This window comes from Ciconia boyciana, chromosome 14 (genome assembly GCF_034638445.1).
Source record: "Ciconia boyciana chromosome 14, ASM3463844v1, whole genome shotgun sequence".
Taxonomy (NCBI): domain Eukaryota; kingdom Metazoa; phylum Chordata; class Aves; order Ciconiiformes; family Ciconiidae; genus Ciconia; species Ciconia boyciana.
In genome coordinates this window covers 6,147,752-6,165,861 of record NC_132947.1, presented here as the reverse complement: position 1 = coordinate 6,165,861, position 18,110 = coordinate 6,147,752, and the positions used below count along the sequence as shown (strand labels likewise).

Genomic DNA, 18,110 nt, shown 5'->3' with positions numbered 1-18,110 from the left:
CCCCCCAAATATCAACAAAAAATTCAAAAGAATTAAAAGGTTTAAAAGAGCATAAACATACAAAGTTCAAAAGTTCACACAGTATTTTACATTTTGTTCGTACAGGTTTTACGTGCAATTTTTGTTCACAGACAAGGAGAGTTTTTCTTTATATTTTGCAATTAGCTCCAGCAACATTAAATACTGTGCAAACAGTTCTTTTTACTCATGTCTGTACATTATAATCAAGAAATAGTAACCAGGAACTGTGTATGTGTCACCACCTGATTCAGCCTCCTGCCTGCAGATAAAAGACTAATTTTAGATTCATTACAGGAAGAGGTGAAACTGTACTTGGTACACTTCATCTGAAAAAAACTACAAGACTACTGCAAAACTTTAATTCTTAGGTAATTTGTGTGCAAACAGAACTAATAGCCCTCAATAGCTTTTCTTTTTCTTTTTTAATTAAAATAAGTAGTATACGATAGTTATGGTGTAGTAATGTTCAAAGGCTTTAGAGCCGAAGTAAGTCAATTATGCCAGGGACTACATGAACACGCACAGTCCTTCAACTGGTAAGAATTCATTTCAGACATGGAGCACAATGCATACTTACTGTGCTTTTCAGTATACTGGTGGCAGACTGGTCACTGATGTTATCCTGGGAGGCAGGGGATGAAAGAGTGTCTTCCTCCACCTGATTGCAGGTAGCATCTGAAACAGCCGTTTCATCTGAAATAGTTTTGTTCTGAAGATTGCCACTGCTTTCTTCCATTTTTTTGGTCTCATAGTCACCAACAGAATCAAACTGAGCAGCTCTGAGAGCAGCAGACAACACTTGGACCTGAGCTGTATGAAGCAAAAGAACGCTATTTAGTCTCCCTTCCACATTTAAAAGCATTAAACTTGTAATTAGTTAATCTGAAAAGATAGAAAGAAGTCCAGTCTGAGCTGCACAGAAATGGTATATTAGCAAAACATTTGCTTTTCGAACGGAAAGGCCCATTACTCTTCCACAAAACCATCACAAATTAAGAGCAATGATTTGGACGTATTAACATTTTCAGCAGAAGCATTCTACCAATTTCTACTACTGAAAGATATTTCTAATAATCCCCTGTAATGAGGTATCACAGCATACTGGCTCACCTCCCATTCTTCATACTGTCAAACATTTTAATACAAATTCTTTTGTTATATACTTTAATTGATTCAGCTGCTTGGAAAAGGCATCAATGTGCATTTAAAACATTTCTGAGAAAAAACTATGCAGAGGAGAGAATTAGTCAAACCATCTCTGAACTGTTTTGCAGAAGTAGATAGTAAACAAAAGGTCAGGTTTACCACTGTATCGCCACTAAAGTCAGGACAAACTGTATTTGCACATTATGCTACATTGCTGCTAGGAACATGAAGTTACTAAGAGTTCAGAATGCAGAAACTTTGAGATAGCAACATCTACATAAGCCTACAGCAAGTACAGTCTTAAGATAAAACATCAGAGCATACTTTAAAGGTGAAGAACACTAGAATACTTTGGAAATAAGGGGAACAGGCAACTTAAAGGCAGAAGAATGGATTACAGGCATATTTATGACTGGTTTAGCTGTTAGAGCAGGAAGAAAACAGAAATGAACATCCATATCTCCTTATTCTGAGAAAGGAAACAAGACCATTCAGCTAAAGTCATAATAAAAAAGGGAGGGGGGGGGGGGGTGGAAATAGTCTTGTTTTCTCCCATGCCTCTCCACACCCCTCATTTCTCACTGTATAGCTGCCAAGCTAACATCTCTCCATTTGTCTTAGTTCTACATAATTTTTTTCTCTTTTCCTTTTGCTTTTACTCTCTGCCTTTTCTTTCTGAAACTCATTTACACTTTTTTCTCCTTTTATTTGTTCATTTCAATTTACACTTTCTCCTTTACTGCTTTAAATCTTAATTTTTTTTCACCTCTTCCTCTTTTAAATCTTCCTCTTTCTTTCTGATCCTTTGCCTCTCACATGTGAAGAATTTTTAATTTTCCTGGTACCTTTCTGAATGGCCATGGGGAGCCACCTAAATACGCCACACCGCCAGTCGGCTTACTACTCACTACCACTGCAACAAGGAATCCAAATGATGCTGCAGTTCCTGCAGATGTGACTCTGCATGCAGAGGAGGGATGAATAAACAGGCAGATGAAAACTTTTAATTCACTAAAGTACTCGAGAGACTTAGTGAAACAAGAAACTGAGTTGACTACAGATGACAGGCTTGTCAAGAGGGATCTGGCCCAGGAAACACATATGCATCCCACTACCAGGCTATCATAACTTCAGTATGTTCATCAATGGGCTTCTATGGGGAGGCTAAGGAAAGATGACTTGAAATTAGGGCCATTCTCACTCAACCAAATACTAGATGAATTCAGCTTGTAACAGGTAGCTCTGTCCCTAAAACCACAGTAGTTAGTTACAGTACTTAAAATTAAAGACAGTTTTAACAAATTTCAACAAGCTGTTTTCCCTTTTGTAGTTAGATCCAATTTATTTCTCATGCGAACAGGAGCTAGGCACACTTCCCCAACTGTTGTAAAAATAACTCAGGTCTTGTGAAAAAGGCTGTTCCATAACTTTCTACTATGATTTACTACTCAAGAAAGTCTCATCACCTTATGAACACCAAGCCAATTAAAACACAGTCAAGGGGTTTGTAAAGGCCAGGAGAAAACCTGCTCAGAGAAAACATGATTTTACTGTTACAGAGTCTCACCTTGAACATCTGGATCATCTATGTGCTCCTGTAAGCTTTCTAGAACTTTTTTTATTTCACTACTAGCAACACAGTTACTACATGGCACAGAGCAGCTATCTTTGTGCTTTTCAGTCTTGAACTGAAGCAACTCCAGATCCTGACTTATATCAGGCAGAGGAGGACGCCAGTATAGAAAAGTATTAAATATATCCTCAGCAGACTGTAGCCTTGAGTTCATTCCAGGAAAACTGCTGTCCTTAGTGACTTCTATGACACCAGCAGCAACTTTGTCACCCTGAGACAATCGAGAGACATCTTCTCCGGGATTGGTACAATAATCTGAACTTTCTTCCCGTGTATCTTTATTTAGGTTCTCAGCTGAGAGCTTTGTATTAACTTCAGCTGCAGTCTCCTCAGTTGATGATTCTGGTTTGATTTCCATTGGTTGTTCTGAACTGGTAACAGACACACACAATTATCCAAATAAAATTTAAAGTACTCTGTAACAATACTTTTCAGTGAAATACTTCAGAAAAGACAGCATCAACTACAGAAGCTTATTTTCTCTGCAGAAAGACAGAATTTATGTTACCACTATGCTTTACTTCACCAGTTTTCCCTTTACCCTCCTGTGAAGCCATCAAAGTGAATTTTTCAATAATGTGGCTACACTCAAATAGACACGTGACCTCACTCTTCATACCTTTTCTGGAACTATATTCTCAAGTTGAGATTTTTAGCCCCGAAGAGCAAGTAAAATTATCTTCTTTCTTCCCCCTTCCACCACACCACATCTTTCCCATGGTTTTACCTGAACAATGTAGCATTTGTACTGGAGGACATTAAAGTTATATTGTGGCTTGGCTGACAGGAATTTGAATTCACATGTTGCGTTGATGGTCGGATACTTAGCGTCCCATCTTCTCGAATGTAAAGACCAGCACTTGAAGGGTTTGCAAATGTAGAAATAAATGGGCCAAGAGACTGAAAAGCAGCCTGACGAACCTGTGATAGTATTAAGACAACAGTCAGGATGCATGCAACTCCCACAGAGTTAATGCTGAAAAATAAAAATTTGGTTCAATTTTTTAGTAAGAACCGATTGATTCTTACAATAACAGCTTCCTTTAATACCAAATATAACCAATTATCAATTACCAAATAAGTGACACCTAAGCAAAGGGTGTTAGAATATGAAGCATGTATCTACAACCATAGTAAGGAAATTTTTTAAGATATAAATTTGAAGGGCATCACTGTCTACTTCAACTAATACCTTTAACACAAGGAACCTAGTCTCAGAAGAGTGTTTACACTTATAAAAAACTGTTGATAGAAATTCTAAGTAGTGAGAGAGAGGGAAAAAAGTTACGCTCTTATTAGAGGAGATTAGATTTCAGTAGATTAGATTTTAGTAGATTAGACTCTAATCTCAGCAAATTCAGTTTAGAGAACTTTTACAGCACACTTCTGACTTGCCCATTATTTCTGTATGATCTGCCTGGGAAGATGCATCAATTATAGAGTGAGTTACTTACCCATCTGCAAGTGTCACTAATAAGACTGATAAACAGCGGGGATAGTTTGCTTCTGCGAACTTCTGGAGATGTGGTGTAGGACACTGCCATAAAGCATTCAGCACAAGCTTTTCTCATCCCCCAAACACTATCAGAACAGAGTTCAAAGAACTTGGGAATCTGCCAAAAATAAGCAAAACCAAGACTAATTAAAGACTAAACAAAGACTGCAGCAACTTACTGTCAAGGTATTTGTTTGGAAACTGGAGACAATCATAACTCAAGAGAGAATAAAATAAGCGAAGAATAGAAGAAACGGGGACAGGTCAAAAACACATATTAATTGAAGAAATTGGGAAAACTATCTGTCTCCCACATACTTCATTAGGATTTTACGTATAACTATATGCACTAGGAAAGAACAGAAATAATTATTAATGGCCTATTTTTCCTGAAATTGTAACTTGACTGGTCATCTAGTTCAGGGAAAAAAGAAAGAGTCAATAATTCTAAAGCATATATGTATGAGCCATCAATTACATTGTTAAAAGTGTTTTGCAAAACAAGAACTTTGCATTTCTATTCATTCCCAGTTTGCTATATAATTGCAACCAAAGCCTTAGCCAAATCAATTTTAAAAAATGCATGCACAGATTAATTTACAGAGAAGATAATAAAATAACTCATTATTAAACCTTTTGAACTGAGAAATACAAGTCTTGTAAATTGATTTTGATTTTTACATACCAGCAGTCTTTCTGTGGCTTCTTGCCCAACTGCATTACAAATGTCACCAAAATTAGCTGCACAAATCTAAGAAATAAAAAAAGTCATGCGTAGTATTCTGGCTCTTTCAAGTGCATTAGTTTTATTATCAACTTCACCATGCATTATTTATCCCATGTAACAACTGCACATGTTTGACTATCCAAATTTCAGCCATGTAACTATATCCCGTAATATTAACTCATCCCTAAAAAAAGCCTCATTAGAACAAGCTTCCATAAGCCACGTGCCTTTGTAATCAATAGTAATAAAGGTTTCTGCATGAAGAGCAACATCTACTTCAGTAATCACTAAAAGGGCCAATAAGCCCACTTGAAAGTTTAAATTACTTTGAACAGCAGCTGTCAAAACCAAAGCAGACTAAAATATGATACAAGGGTCAGGACTTAGGTGTACTGACAGAACTATCTTTGCTATGGCTGAGACTGGCTTAAGTACTTTGCTGAAGCAAAGTGTAATCAAGGTCTCAAGTTAGTCCCATTTACAGTACATTACAAATGCTATAATTAAGGCAAAAGGGACATTCCCTCATGTTGAAAAGAGATGTTGCCAAAATCTGAAATTAAGATAGGACTGTGTTAACATACAATTTATTAATTCCGTACACTTATTTAGAAGGCTATAATGCAGCTCAAATTCCAACAAGTGCAGCTTATGTTAAGGACCAAGCTGAAGTTCTGCATGACCCTTAAGTCTACTCAAATATTTTAAGACTTCTTATGCTACAAGTTTCCTTTTGTACTCAACCATGAATTAAAGTAAGTCTTACACTTTTGGGGTTTCTCCTTTCAATAATACCAGATTTTTAATTTCTTTTTATAAAGGAATGATGTCTCAAGTGTCTATTACTTTTGAATTTCTGGTTTTGAAATAAGATGGCAGAGATCAGGTAATTTGTTTGCATCCCATAACCAAGCATGGTGGCTTAAAAAAAAAAAAAAGGTTGTGCAAAAATATTAAATGTGCAAGATCAGTTTAACTGCTACACCAAAGCTATTCACCAAGGACTCTTATCTATTTCTTTACTGAACTACAGAAAATACAACCATGTCAATAAATTAAAACTGCTCTTCCAGACTCTTTCAAAGTTCATCAGCTAAAGTTATGACTAAATTATTCAGGAAGGCATTTGAACAGCAACATACAAATTCATTTCTAAGTGGTTTAGGGTTGAAAATACACCAACCTTTCGGACTTGAAACAATTTCCCATCACTGCACAATTCACAGAAACGAGGAAGCAGCATGTGCTCAACTGTTGTTCTGCTCAACATAGAAGCCATTTTACAGATTATCTAAAAATCAAGAAGGGGATACGTGTAAGGAAAAGAAAATTATAAAGCTTGTAAGCACGGTCAAGTATTCCTCCTAAAAATTACTTCCGAGAGCAAGAGAGCAACTACCATCAAACAGATTTAACTGCTATACATTATTCGTATTTTCATACACCTGTTTTATGTGAAGCACAATATAGTTTTTAAAATCATTCTATGCCACTGTGCCTGAACATAACATTTCTGCACATAATTCATTGTCTTTTTTATCCTGTTAAATAGACTTTTATTAATAAATGCATTTTCAAGGTGTTTTACAATGCGGCATACACTGATAATTTGTACGGAGAAGACAAAAGTTCCATCGCACTAGCTAGCACACAAAATCACAATCTTTAAGCATATTAAAAATATCTCAAGCTTAAGCACGCAAGTAAGCCCCTTAGCTTCGACACGACTGGTCAGATACTTAAAAACAAGCACAGCCCCAGCTCTTTATAGGCTCAGACATGATAGAAGTTTGCCATATAACAGGAGAGAAAAGGAAGAGTAAGACAAACCAGTTACATATGTGAGCTAATGCACCTTTACAGGAATCATCCTCAGCAATTTTAGGAGTTAATATTGAGCGTAATTAAAGAAAGTTGGTAACATGCTCATTAATTTAGCTTTCTCTGAGGAACTGTCAATTTCAACTACCATTATAAACCATGTTTCTGCTGTGAAAATCAGGTGCTTTGGATTGTACATTTCCTTTCAGTTCCTGCTTTCTGAGATGACTGGCTGTAATTCTTATATTTGCAACAGTAAAAAGGAAGGGGCTCCCACGCACCTTTCTACTCAACTGTTCAGCCTGCAGCACCAGGATTTTCATGCTTAAACAAGTGTTGTTAGATTAACAGTACTCATCTTTCTCTTTTTATTTTTCCAAAATTATTGAAGCTTTCTACCTCCACAAAAATAAGCTTTATTCCTAGAAACATTTGCCTTTGTAATAGAATGCTAAATAAAAACTAAGGCAGGCACCACTCAAGGACTTTCCTACAAATTTTCAAACTCCTAAAAGGCATTTGGTGCTCAGATGTCACCCTGGAAAACTGCCTAAGCAATACCCAACTCCCAAACAAGGAAGAGGAAAATCTAGCTGGTAAAACTATTCTACAGGTCAAGTATCAGATATCCATGCTGAAATGTAATTACACACCAGCACTTTTCTGTGGAGTCAACTGATTTCTTGAAAGTGAACAAGTGAACATGTTTTTTTCAAAATGCTTAAGAATTAAGATCAGGTCATCATTCATACTTTTACAACATTACTGTGAACAAACCAACGTTACTGGTAGAGCAAATGTAAAGAAACTGTTGGGGAACATAACGATCTTAAGAATAAAACAAGGCTGCCAAGAACCAGCTGCATTTTAAAGTTATTTGGCTACCAATTTGACAATCATTTAGCATCCGAAAGTATTAAGATGGTATCTTTAAACCTGATCTTTTCAAAAATTCAGAATAAAAGTTAAAGATTTGTTGTGTTAAACTAAAAAAAAAAAATCAAATATGTTAATGAATAAACACAAAATGTTTGATTGCTTATTTTAGTATCAGCACTATTCCTGGACCTCATCTTAATTACTGTTATAAATGAAAAGGAGTGGTAGTTCTTGTTACTACTCTATACATCATCAATCATCTATAGGAAAAAGCACCTCACCATTCTGGGAAAATAACTTCTACTGAGTTTGAAGACGTGATACTTCACATTTTTAAGCATACGATAATGTTCTTGTTCCCAATTACTGTACTGCATAGCTGAATTCTCAAGAAGCACTATTTCAAAAAGATTCCTCAAGCACTTCATTGATGCAGAAGCCCAGATTTCTTCATCGCACAAAAGGTATAGGACCTAGAGAAAGCTTACCCAAAGTACCTCTACACTTAGGCAAAGGCATTAATAAACAGTACTCAGCACAACAGAACTCAGGACAACCTTACTTTCTTCTTCAATTCAGTCAAGATCATTTTTAATCTCTCAGTATGGTGCATCAGGTCCTGACCCCATTCAAATTCTTTGAGAATTCACATTATTTCAATGGTGCTCAACACTAAAAATGACTAAGAAACCTACAGATTCAAGGCTTAACAGCTTAGCACACTTAAGCTTCAACTGTATCACAACAGAGCAACTAACAAATAGAGAAAGAATAAAACAACTGAAATAGTAATGGTATAGAAAGTTTAAGTTCAATGATTAATGTAAAGTTCTCAGGACACTAAGAATGCAAGTACAATTTTTATTTTCTGGGTTTTATGCTCATGAAAATCTCACACAAAGTTGTTATATTCTAAAAGAGCTTTATAGTAGCACTGCTAAAAGATAGAGACAAAAGCGATTGAAAGAGAATAAAAAAGTAAAGAGATAAGATTTCTTCCAAATTAACTTACATTCACGGCTTCCACCTTGTACTCATCATCGCTGTCAGGAGCAGAGAGGTCCAACAGAATTGGACACACCTTACTTTCAATGTCACTCTGAGCAACAAGATCTTGTTCTAGCAGTATAAGCAGTGCTTCTTGACCTGCCTTTCTAACCTATTAATATGAACAAACAAAACAAAAAAAGTACATCACTGTAAAAACAACATTTACTGATACGAGAGCCACAAAAGGTACGTTTTCAATGAACACACAGGTACGAGTGTTCTGGTTTCAGCTGGAATACAGTTAATTTTCTTCCTAATAGCTGGTATAGCGCTGTGTTTTGGATTTAGTGTGAGAATAATGTTGATAACACACTGATGTTTCACTTGTTGCTAAGTAGTGCTTACACTAGTCAAGGACTTTTCAGCTTCTCATGCTCTACCAACTGAGAAGGCTGAAGATACACAAGAAGCTGGGAAAGAGCACAGCCAGGACAGCTGACCCAAACTGGCCAAAGGGCTATTCCATACCATATGACATCATGTTCAGTATATAAACTAGGGGAAAGCGGGCCGGGGGGGGCCGCCACTCAGGGACAGACTGTGCATCGGTCAGTTGGTGGTGAGCAATTGTTTTTCATTTGCATCACTTATCTTTCTTGGGTTTTATTTCTCTCTCTTCTTGTTATTTTCCTTTTCATTACAATTTTTTATTATTATTATATTTTATTTCAATTATTAAACTCTTCTTATCTCAATCCACAAGTGTTCTCACTTTTACTCTTCTGATTCTCTCCCCCATCACACCGAGGGGGAGTGAGTGAGCGGCTGTGTGGTGCTTAGTTGCTGGTTGGGGCTAAACTACAACAATGAGTTAAAAAACAGGAAAAAAAACTTAGTTTTAACAACATAAAGGAATTAATAATAAATACTAAAGTTTAGTACAATTGTTAGATGCCCTTCATAAAATTCTGAGGAAAAGCCAAAAGATGAAGTAGAAGACAGGACTTGTTAAGTCATTACTCCTGTAACAGACTGTGTTGATATGCTGCTAGGTAAATCCTGTAAGTTTCCCATTACCTGCTAAGGAAAATATTTAGAAAAATATTCATCTATATACATTCAGACCTCCCTAGCAAAGTGTGCTGAAACCAATAAACACAAGGCACTACATAAAGCTAGATATCAATCAATATGAACTCTCCTGTTATCTCTTCCTCATGCCTCAAATTCACTGAACCACACAGAATTTTCCAGCAATTCAACTCACATAGTCTGTTTTTCCTACCTGATTGTTAACATCTGTGAGGTATCTCACTACTATGGGCATCAGGTACTCAAAAAACGCTGTTGGGAATTTTGGTCGACTTTCTTGCAGAAAAATGGCAATAGGAGGTATTTGTTCCATCAGCTCTGTACGTACAGTTGGTTCTAGTAATAAAAAGAAAGTCAGAACTACATCAGTAAATATGAAATTAAGATCACATACTTTAAGAAAAAAGTGGCTTTTTTTTTGTTTAATGTCTCACAACAGAGGAAAATGAAAAGACTCAAAACATAAGAAATATCACCACTGCGATTGCCTGTTCTTAAAAGGAAAGCTGAATAAAACAGAACAGACTTACATACATCATCACAGTCCAGAGACTTGCAATCAGTTTCCAAATAAATCAGATAAAATGAGAGCACTAGCTAGAAAACCCAATCACCATGAATGTATGCACAAGAAGTATTAAAGCATACAACCGTTCTGTGCCACATACACCACACATTCAGATGCGATTAACTCCTTCAAAATATTACTTTGGGCCTTATACTAAGTACGAGGCTTTCATTTCTACACCTACCATATCAAATACTTCAAAAAACAGAGAAAAAAAATAATCTCGTTTTCACTGACAGATATTGCTGTTAGATGATTTTGTTTCTGTAGTTCACTCATTGCCTTCTCAAAATCGAAAGTTATTGCCTTCTATATTGCTGCTTATGTAAAATAAGTTACAAAAACAAACAAACAAAACAAACCACCACACAAAAAAAACTTTCAAACCTGCATCTTCAGAGAGCCTGACCACTATTTCCATTACAGTCAGGAAGTCTTCTTCATTATTACTGAAATCTCGAAAGACATCCAAAAGACCTCTGGCAATAATTTGCCTGTGGAATGAAAAACATATTAATTGCCTTAATATCCTACCGACAACATGCACATGGGATGGAGGGATAACTTATCAGATGTAAATGGGCATCTAAAAAAAAACCCACCAAGCTCTTCTCTGAACATTCAGACATCGGTTATACAGTTTCTTCACGTCCCAACAAAACAAAGATGGAGTTGAGAAATCTTATTCCGATGACCAAGAACGAAAACCTCTTTTTATGGAAATGTTATATAAAAGTTACTCAAACAGAAATAATATTAGGCATGTGCTTAGGACAATGATAACAGAAGTCATGACACCTTAACATCCACAATGCTACCAGACTCGGGTTATCATCAAGTGTAGCTGTTGTACCCTTACCTGTTAAATATGTTATCACTGAAGGCATATTTTTCTAGACGAGCCAGTGGAGTTAAATTATCCTGTCCAGGAATATCCAAGAATGCTGTTATCCTCATGCTATCACAGTCTGGTCCATAATCTTCAAACCCAACTTGAAAGACAAGAAGAGTAACCCAAAAAAAAAAAAAATCCAAGAGTCAGCAACACATGTTACAGTGTAAAATACACTACACCAATAACTCTATTTCTTTTTAGAGCTATTCTTCAAAGGAATAGTATCTGTACATCACTGAAAACGGCTTACAAAAAGATCTTAAGTTGTACCTAATGAAGTCAAGAGCAACACTTACACGTAGACCTGTAAATTCAAGCTTTAAAATTTAATTAATTTCAACTGCCATAAAATCCTTGGGTTTTAACACATTTTACTTCACAAGTGGAATGGACTAACCACATGCACTATGAGTTAAGAGGGCTCAGCTGACAAAATTGCATGCCACAAACCGACAGACAAATTCAAAAGGAAAATCAGTCCCATTAAAAGAAACTAATTTTTAACAATGACAGAAAATCCCAAACTGAATTGCTTTAAAACAGCAAATTCTTAGGTCTGTTTCAAAGTTACCAAGGTACATTTTTCTCACTGTAGTTACTGGATCCCATACATCTAAATCAGACAGGTAACTTCAGGAAAAACTTCAACTTTACCTTACTTGTGAACACACTGCAAGCTTTCTACTGCAGACCTATCAACTACAGACTTTCCCATGCAAACCTACTCTTTTCTAAATCTTTTTTGTATTTGCAGCTTGCGACTTTTAACCAAATATTACCGTACCAACTGTTACAATTTGCCCCACCGAGTCTTACAGTCACCTAATCCAGTAACATGCACTTGATTACAGATTACAGGCAAAAACTAAGACTGTGAAGAGGAGAGGGAATAGGATAACTTGGCTGCCAATTTTATTTTTTTTTAATGGTTCATCCTTAAAACAAAGGCAGTGAAATAACCTGCCTGCAACACAAATGGTCTCATTTCAGCAATGGATATAGGAACACATACAGCAACCAAATCCACAGAAAGAGTTGCAGTAGAGTAGCTGATATTCCTGCTCTGGGTTTACAACTTTACCAACCAAACACTCCTAGAATTATGTACACTTGGTTCACATAAATAATATAGCAACTGTGATCACGCTTAACTACATGAAAATTGAGCCAATATTGCTTCTCAGATGCAAGTAGTAGTCTCCCAAACCAGCATATGTGCTGAGAGTGACAACCACTGAAGACAAGAAGCCAGTTTCTGACTTGGCAAGACACAGTATTAGGTATTTAAATCAGTAAAGAAAGCGCAAAACTAGTAACAACTTGAAAGCACAATGACAAGCCAAATAGGTTGTATTTGAAACTGTGCCTATGAGACTATAATCTAGGCACTCTAGGTTATGCCTCTACAGACAGAGACCTCCTGTCTTCAGGCAGTGGAACTTACATGGTGCCTCCATATTAAAAAACAGCAGAGCTTTGGCCAAATAACTAAAAGCAAACCAGGACCTAGATTCATTTACAGCACCAGTTTCCCCTGTTTGTAAAATGGGAAGAACAGGAATACCCTCTCCCACTGACACACTTTGAAGATGAAGAAATGTGTATATAAAGTACTATATAATCCCTATCTTCAGTATTCTGGTTTAATAAAAAAAGTTACAGTCCTTCCCAATATGTCATCCCAATCAGTACAAAGCTTTTGCACCTCTTAGAGGAAAGTCTGTGTTATTTCATAATGCACTCCAAAACTGTCAATGGGTTAAATTATGTTTATATGTAATTCCATGATCTCTGATATAACAATTTCTTCAGGATTGAAGTGGCTGTACCTTAATCAGGATAATTAAGCTTCAGCTCTTCCCTCACTCTTACTTTACCAATTTTATATTACAAACACTCTTCCCTAAAGAATCCCTCAGTCTGAGACCCAGCACAATGAACTTTGGTTCTAAACTACATTAATACCCATTATAAATCACTTTTTAGTTTTAAAAAAATCCTCTATTACTAAGAGGTACCAAGCCTCAGCTTTTTTCCTACAGAAAAATTCCTATTTCACATATAAAACTCTGCATTACAATTATTTAACACGAGCCAAAACATTCTCAGAAATACAGCTCATTTAAAGAAGAAATCATCTGAACATCCTTGGAGCAAAATGTTACACCTGGCTTTTCAGGGAAAGAAATAAAAAGCAGACTGGCTTAAGAAAGCACACAGTCTCCAAGGAACCCATCTGAATTAAAAGACTAGAGCAATTCTGAATTCTGCAATTCTTGCAGACAATATGCTCTGACCAACAAGTTCAATGGGAATCAAACAGAAGAAAACTGTGGGATTAGACTAAATGTTCACATTTCAAATGTATATACAGATACTACAAGTGAACCCACAGCTACATGATCAGAAACATATGCTAATTATCCATGGCTTTTTATAATGACTACATATTGTACTGACACCCTTATTTCCATTCAACTGGTCATTATTATTTCTAGTGGCTGCTCTTTAAGTTCTGTCAGGTTCAAAACATTTATCTGCACAAGTATATGTAATTTACATTGCACAGATCTGTCTGGGATTGATCTGTCCACATGCTCTAGAGCTAGCTTTCCCACCAAGCATAGTATCTGAAGAGGTAGAATCCACTGTTTGCTGCTTCAAAAGAAACCTACTGTATCACTGAAAACTCACAGGAAGTTATACAGTGTACGTAGGATTGCAGATTTCCTTTCTGAGGTTGCAACAAACTCTCCATATCCAAACCCAACTCTGACCATCTATGCAATTATATATGTATTTTAAAATCCACACAGATCGGACACTCTTTCACTAGCTAATTTTTGAGGCTAGCCACCTGTTATACAAAGAAAGATTTATTAGGGCTTATAACAATAAAAATCAATATACTTGCCATTAACTTTATCTAGTGCCCACTTGTTCTTGAATTAAGAAATAGTTTAAAAATGAAGGCTCTCATCAGTTCAAATATTTCAGAATTCCTACCAATTCAAATGACAATGAAGTAAATCTCAATTCTAAGTTTGACTACAATACTACATCTGGGACTAATTTTGTATACATGATGAACATGCTTAATTTTACTACTTGGAGTAGTTCTATTATTCATTTAAATTAGCTAAGCACACACCAGTGCTTCTAGGACCAGAGAGAAAACAGAGCAAAATACTTATGCTCAGGATCAAGAGAGTTAAATACCTGAAATTTTTTCCACACACTCAGTACACATAAGTAAGGAATAGTCATGGCAGAATCCATTTTGTCTTCTCTCAAGCATTTTAATTTTCTTTTTCCATAAAATAAGAAGCCATAGGTACTTACAAGTTTCAGAATACAGTAGAGTACTAGAAAGTAAATTACAGAAAAATAATGAACTGGTATTTCTTAACGGATTTAATGTTCTTTCATAGGCGAATCAAACATTTGGTATTTTTCCCTCTAATGATATCAAACAAGCAAGCTTGAAATCTGTCCACCTATAAACAAGTATAAATGTGACAGTATTCACAGATGAACTTGAGTTCACCATGCCTTAGTTTGACCTAGACCCAAAAGCTGCTTAGAGCCTATAAGAAACACCTACAGGGTCACAGAATTTAACTATGCAATTCAACATCATTAGCTAGTATCACTATCCACTTCTGCCAACACAAAACAGTAAATACTAGTGCAGAGTGCAATGATTTCATGAGCTCCAGGAGGTCATTTTCTCTCCTGCTGTTTTTAGAAGGAAAAACAATTTTTAAAATACATTTTCTTTACTGTACAAAGGGCATAATTAAGCTAATTACTTTTCCAGATGATCCAGTATCTCACCTTACAAAAAACAAGTTTCAAATTGTACTTCATCAATTTATGGTAGACTTTACTACAGCTTTTCCCCAAATTCAAAGGAATCCCCCAGTCTCTCCGTTTGTTTCAAAGTGCACGACACTATTTCACCAATTTAGTTAAGAAAGTAAAAATCCAGTTCCAGTGATTTCACTGAGATTTTCCTAAAATGCATCACGAACTCTTTGCTAGAGTAGTCATAGCACAAGAGTATCTCAGTCTAGATGGGACGTCTGAACTCTGCTGTAACGCAAACAGAAGACAGCTTTCAATGCCGTAATTCTAACTGCATTGTCAAATTAATGAACTTAATAAAAGAATATTTTCAATCATAAAATAATATTTCAATAATACTCTAAAATGCACATCCCTTTATTGACATGCTCATCCTGAGTGATCATTTCTTTTACACAAATTTTAAGTGACCCATATAAAAAGCTTATTAACTACTGCTTACGGCAAAACTTTATCTGAACATTTTTATTAAGTTCATGACTCAAACTAGGGTTTTGCTTACAAGCATCAAACTTCTTAATCGACTTACCAGACAAACTCGTTACTCACAGTCTCAACAGAACAGCCAAAGACTGAACACTAATGGAGAACGAACACCTAACTCCTAGCGATGGTCACTCCTGGTTCAAGGCCAAGACCCATACCGTAACACTACAGGAAGTTTGCATTTATTTCTGCTGCTTGCACGTTACACACTCAGGAAATAGAACTCAATGACACACTAGTTTGGGGTTGGCTTTTTTTCTTAATACAGAGAGAAGAAAATTGGAAAGGGAACTGGGAGCAATTCAGAAAGACCCAATCAATTCAAATAGCTAAGTATTCATTAGCATTTTCAAGGGTTTCATTTGTTTTGTTTGTTTGTTTGTTTAAATTAGGGCAGGGAGAAAAAGCTATTTTCAACTCTTAAATAAGGTACTACAACTGTTACAGCTCTTCTGCTAGAGGAATTCACTGCAAAATGGTCTTTAAATCAGCATAAGCACATTGATATGTATCAGCTAATTTCCTTCTCACTTAAATCCTGTTCAATACATACATGCTTTTTGTTATCTAATGTGATGACTTCTCACAAACTTTTTACATTTACTTGCTGCAGCAAGCAATAACCTTTAGTACCTCTTTTTAAGCAACTTCTTACAGTGTTATCAAAATTTTAAATCCCTATATATTAAATATGTGTATTTCAAGTACCAACTTCCACACTTTTAGATTTCTAGCTTTTCAAATAGATAACTATTAAGGAAGGAGGATGCTTTTTAATTAGTTTTAAATTCATTAAGACTCATAGAGTTACTCACAATGTATCTGTATAAGAGAAAGATATTTTGCAATACACAAAAATACAAACATAAAACAAACCAAGAACTCTTACATACACAATTAATCTCACCATTTATACATCACTTACATCGCAAAAGATCCCAAACTTTTCTTTCTAAAACTTAACCAAAATACAAACGCTACATCATTTTTTTTTCTGCTACCCACTAGTAAAATGCAGAAACCTCAAAGACTGAGAGCAACAACACCTAAGAGCAGCAACTAAAAAAATCCCACAGAACGATATCCCATCCACAGGGGCGATGTCCCTGCACATCTTTCTACTGGTGTACTTTAGATCTCACTTGTATTCTAACATTTCCCCTGGTGCTCCTGAAGACCACCTTCTTCCTAAATTAGCTTATACATGCTAGATTGAGGGGGCAAGGGAGGGGAATCCATCTATTACACATTTTCAAGTACTATTAAACAATAGTGGTTTTGTGGTAAACGAATAGAGACTCTCACAAGAAACAAATTCAAGTATCAGTTCTCATTTTTTTTAATAGAAAAGTCAATCCAGCATCCAAAGTGCCAATGAAACCACCCCGCATATACAGCTGCTTTCTAAAGCAATAAAAGTTCATATAATTATTGGTCAAAGATTTATCTCCTTAAGTAACACCTCTTACCAAGCTGCCTGATAGATGTTAAGCTCTAATCCTTGTAACAAAACTCTGGACCACACCAGCTTGAGGTGGAGCTGTTGCCTGGCCTAGGATCCACAACATGGTATTTAACCTAAAACCACTGGCATGTATGACTAGCCAACTAGAGTACAACAGCGGTTTTTCTTTTATTCCCGCTTCCGAGGTGCACACGCAGCCACCGCAGCAAGGTCCTGCCGAGCGCCTGTGCCGCAGGGATGCAGGAACAGCAAAACACACGGCGTCCTTAGCAGCCTCGGCAGGGTTTTAAAGTCTCACCCGTTTGAGCTATCGCAGCTAGGAAATGCCTCGGCTACTCTAAGCTAATTTCCACCGACAACAACAGCGGAGCTAAACCCCTAAACCACCTCCGGCCCGACACGTTTTCGTTTCCTAGGGATTCATCGCAGGCCGTTGTTGGAGGTGCTGTTTGCGCTGAATCCAACAGTTCAGCGGCCATTTGAAACAGGGAGGACGGTCTCTCGGAAGGCCGGTTTCCAGACACCGCCCCGGGCCTGCCTCCCGCCCGCGGGTCCTCCTTCTCCCGCGGGACGGCGGCTGCCCCCCCAAAACCCCACTTTAAGAGGCTGCCCGTCCTTCGACGGCTCGACCCGTCAGCCAGAACTTGGAGGCTTATGAAACACGCCAGGTGAGGTGAGGGCCCGCAGCTGAGGGAGGGAGCGAGCCCGCTTCCCCTGTCAGCACCGCGCTCCTGCAGACGCACAAATAGGCTCTTAATTCATGAACCCCAACGTCATATAAGCCTTCACCTACCAGTACAAACAGCCTCAAAATCCTCCCTTCACTCTAACCTGGATAAAAACGTGGAGAGGGAAAGAGGGCGACAGAAGGACCCCGGGGTGGGACAGCAGGGGAGGGCCTAAATAGGGAGCAGAAAAATAAAAAAACAGTTACTCACAATCATCTAAGTCATCCTGCAAATCCACAAAATACAAAGGGATCCCTACAAACAAAAACAAAAGAGAGACACCAGGACGTTGGTTTC

The 18,110-nt window shown here is 36.9% G+C and overlaps 1 protein-coding gene across 2 annotated transcripts in view; it reads right to left on the bottom strand.

Annotated features, from left to right (window-relative positions):
- The window catches only part of LOC140659619 (serine/threonine-protein phosphatase 4 regulatory subunit 1-like), a 28,103-nt gene that overhangs the window by 9,743 nt on the left and 250 nt on the right, over positions 1–18,110 (bottom strand). Inside the window, exons 2-12 of one of the 2 annotated variants that reach the window (XM_072879462.1) lie at positions 18,024–18,068; positions 11,232–11,364; positions 10,760–10,866; positions 9,998–10,140; positions 8,735–8,881; positions 6,206–6,313; positions 4,981–5,046; positions 4,255–4,413; positions 3,528–3,721; positions 2,735–3,171; positions 599–831 (exon numbers count right to left, since the gene is read on the bottom strand). In XM_072879462.1, the coding sequence (XP_072735563.1) occupies positions 599–831; positions 2,735–3,171; positions 3,528–3,721; positions 4,255–4,413; positions 4,981–5,046; positions 6,206–6,313; positions 8,735–8,881; positions 9,998–10,140; positions 10,760–10,866; positions 11,232–11,364; positions 18,024–18,068 (1,772 nt within the window). Of the gene's footprint in view, positions 1–598; positions 832–2,734; positions 3,172–3,527; positions 3,722–4,254; positions 4,414–4,980; positions 5,047–6,205; positions 6,314–8,734; positions 8,882–9,997; positions 10,141–10,759; positions 10,867–11,231; positions 11,365–17,878; positions 17,898–18,023; positions 18,069–18,110 lie in introns of those variants that run through there. The other variant, XM_072879463.1, reaches the window with a different exon arrangement.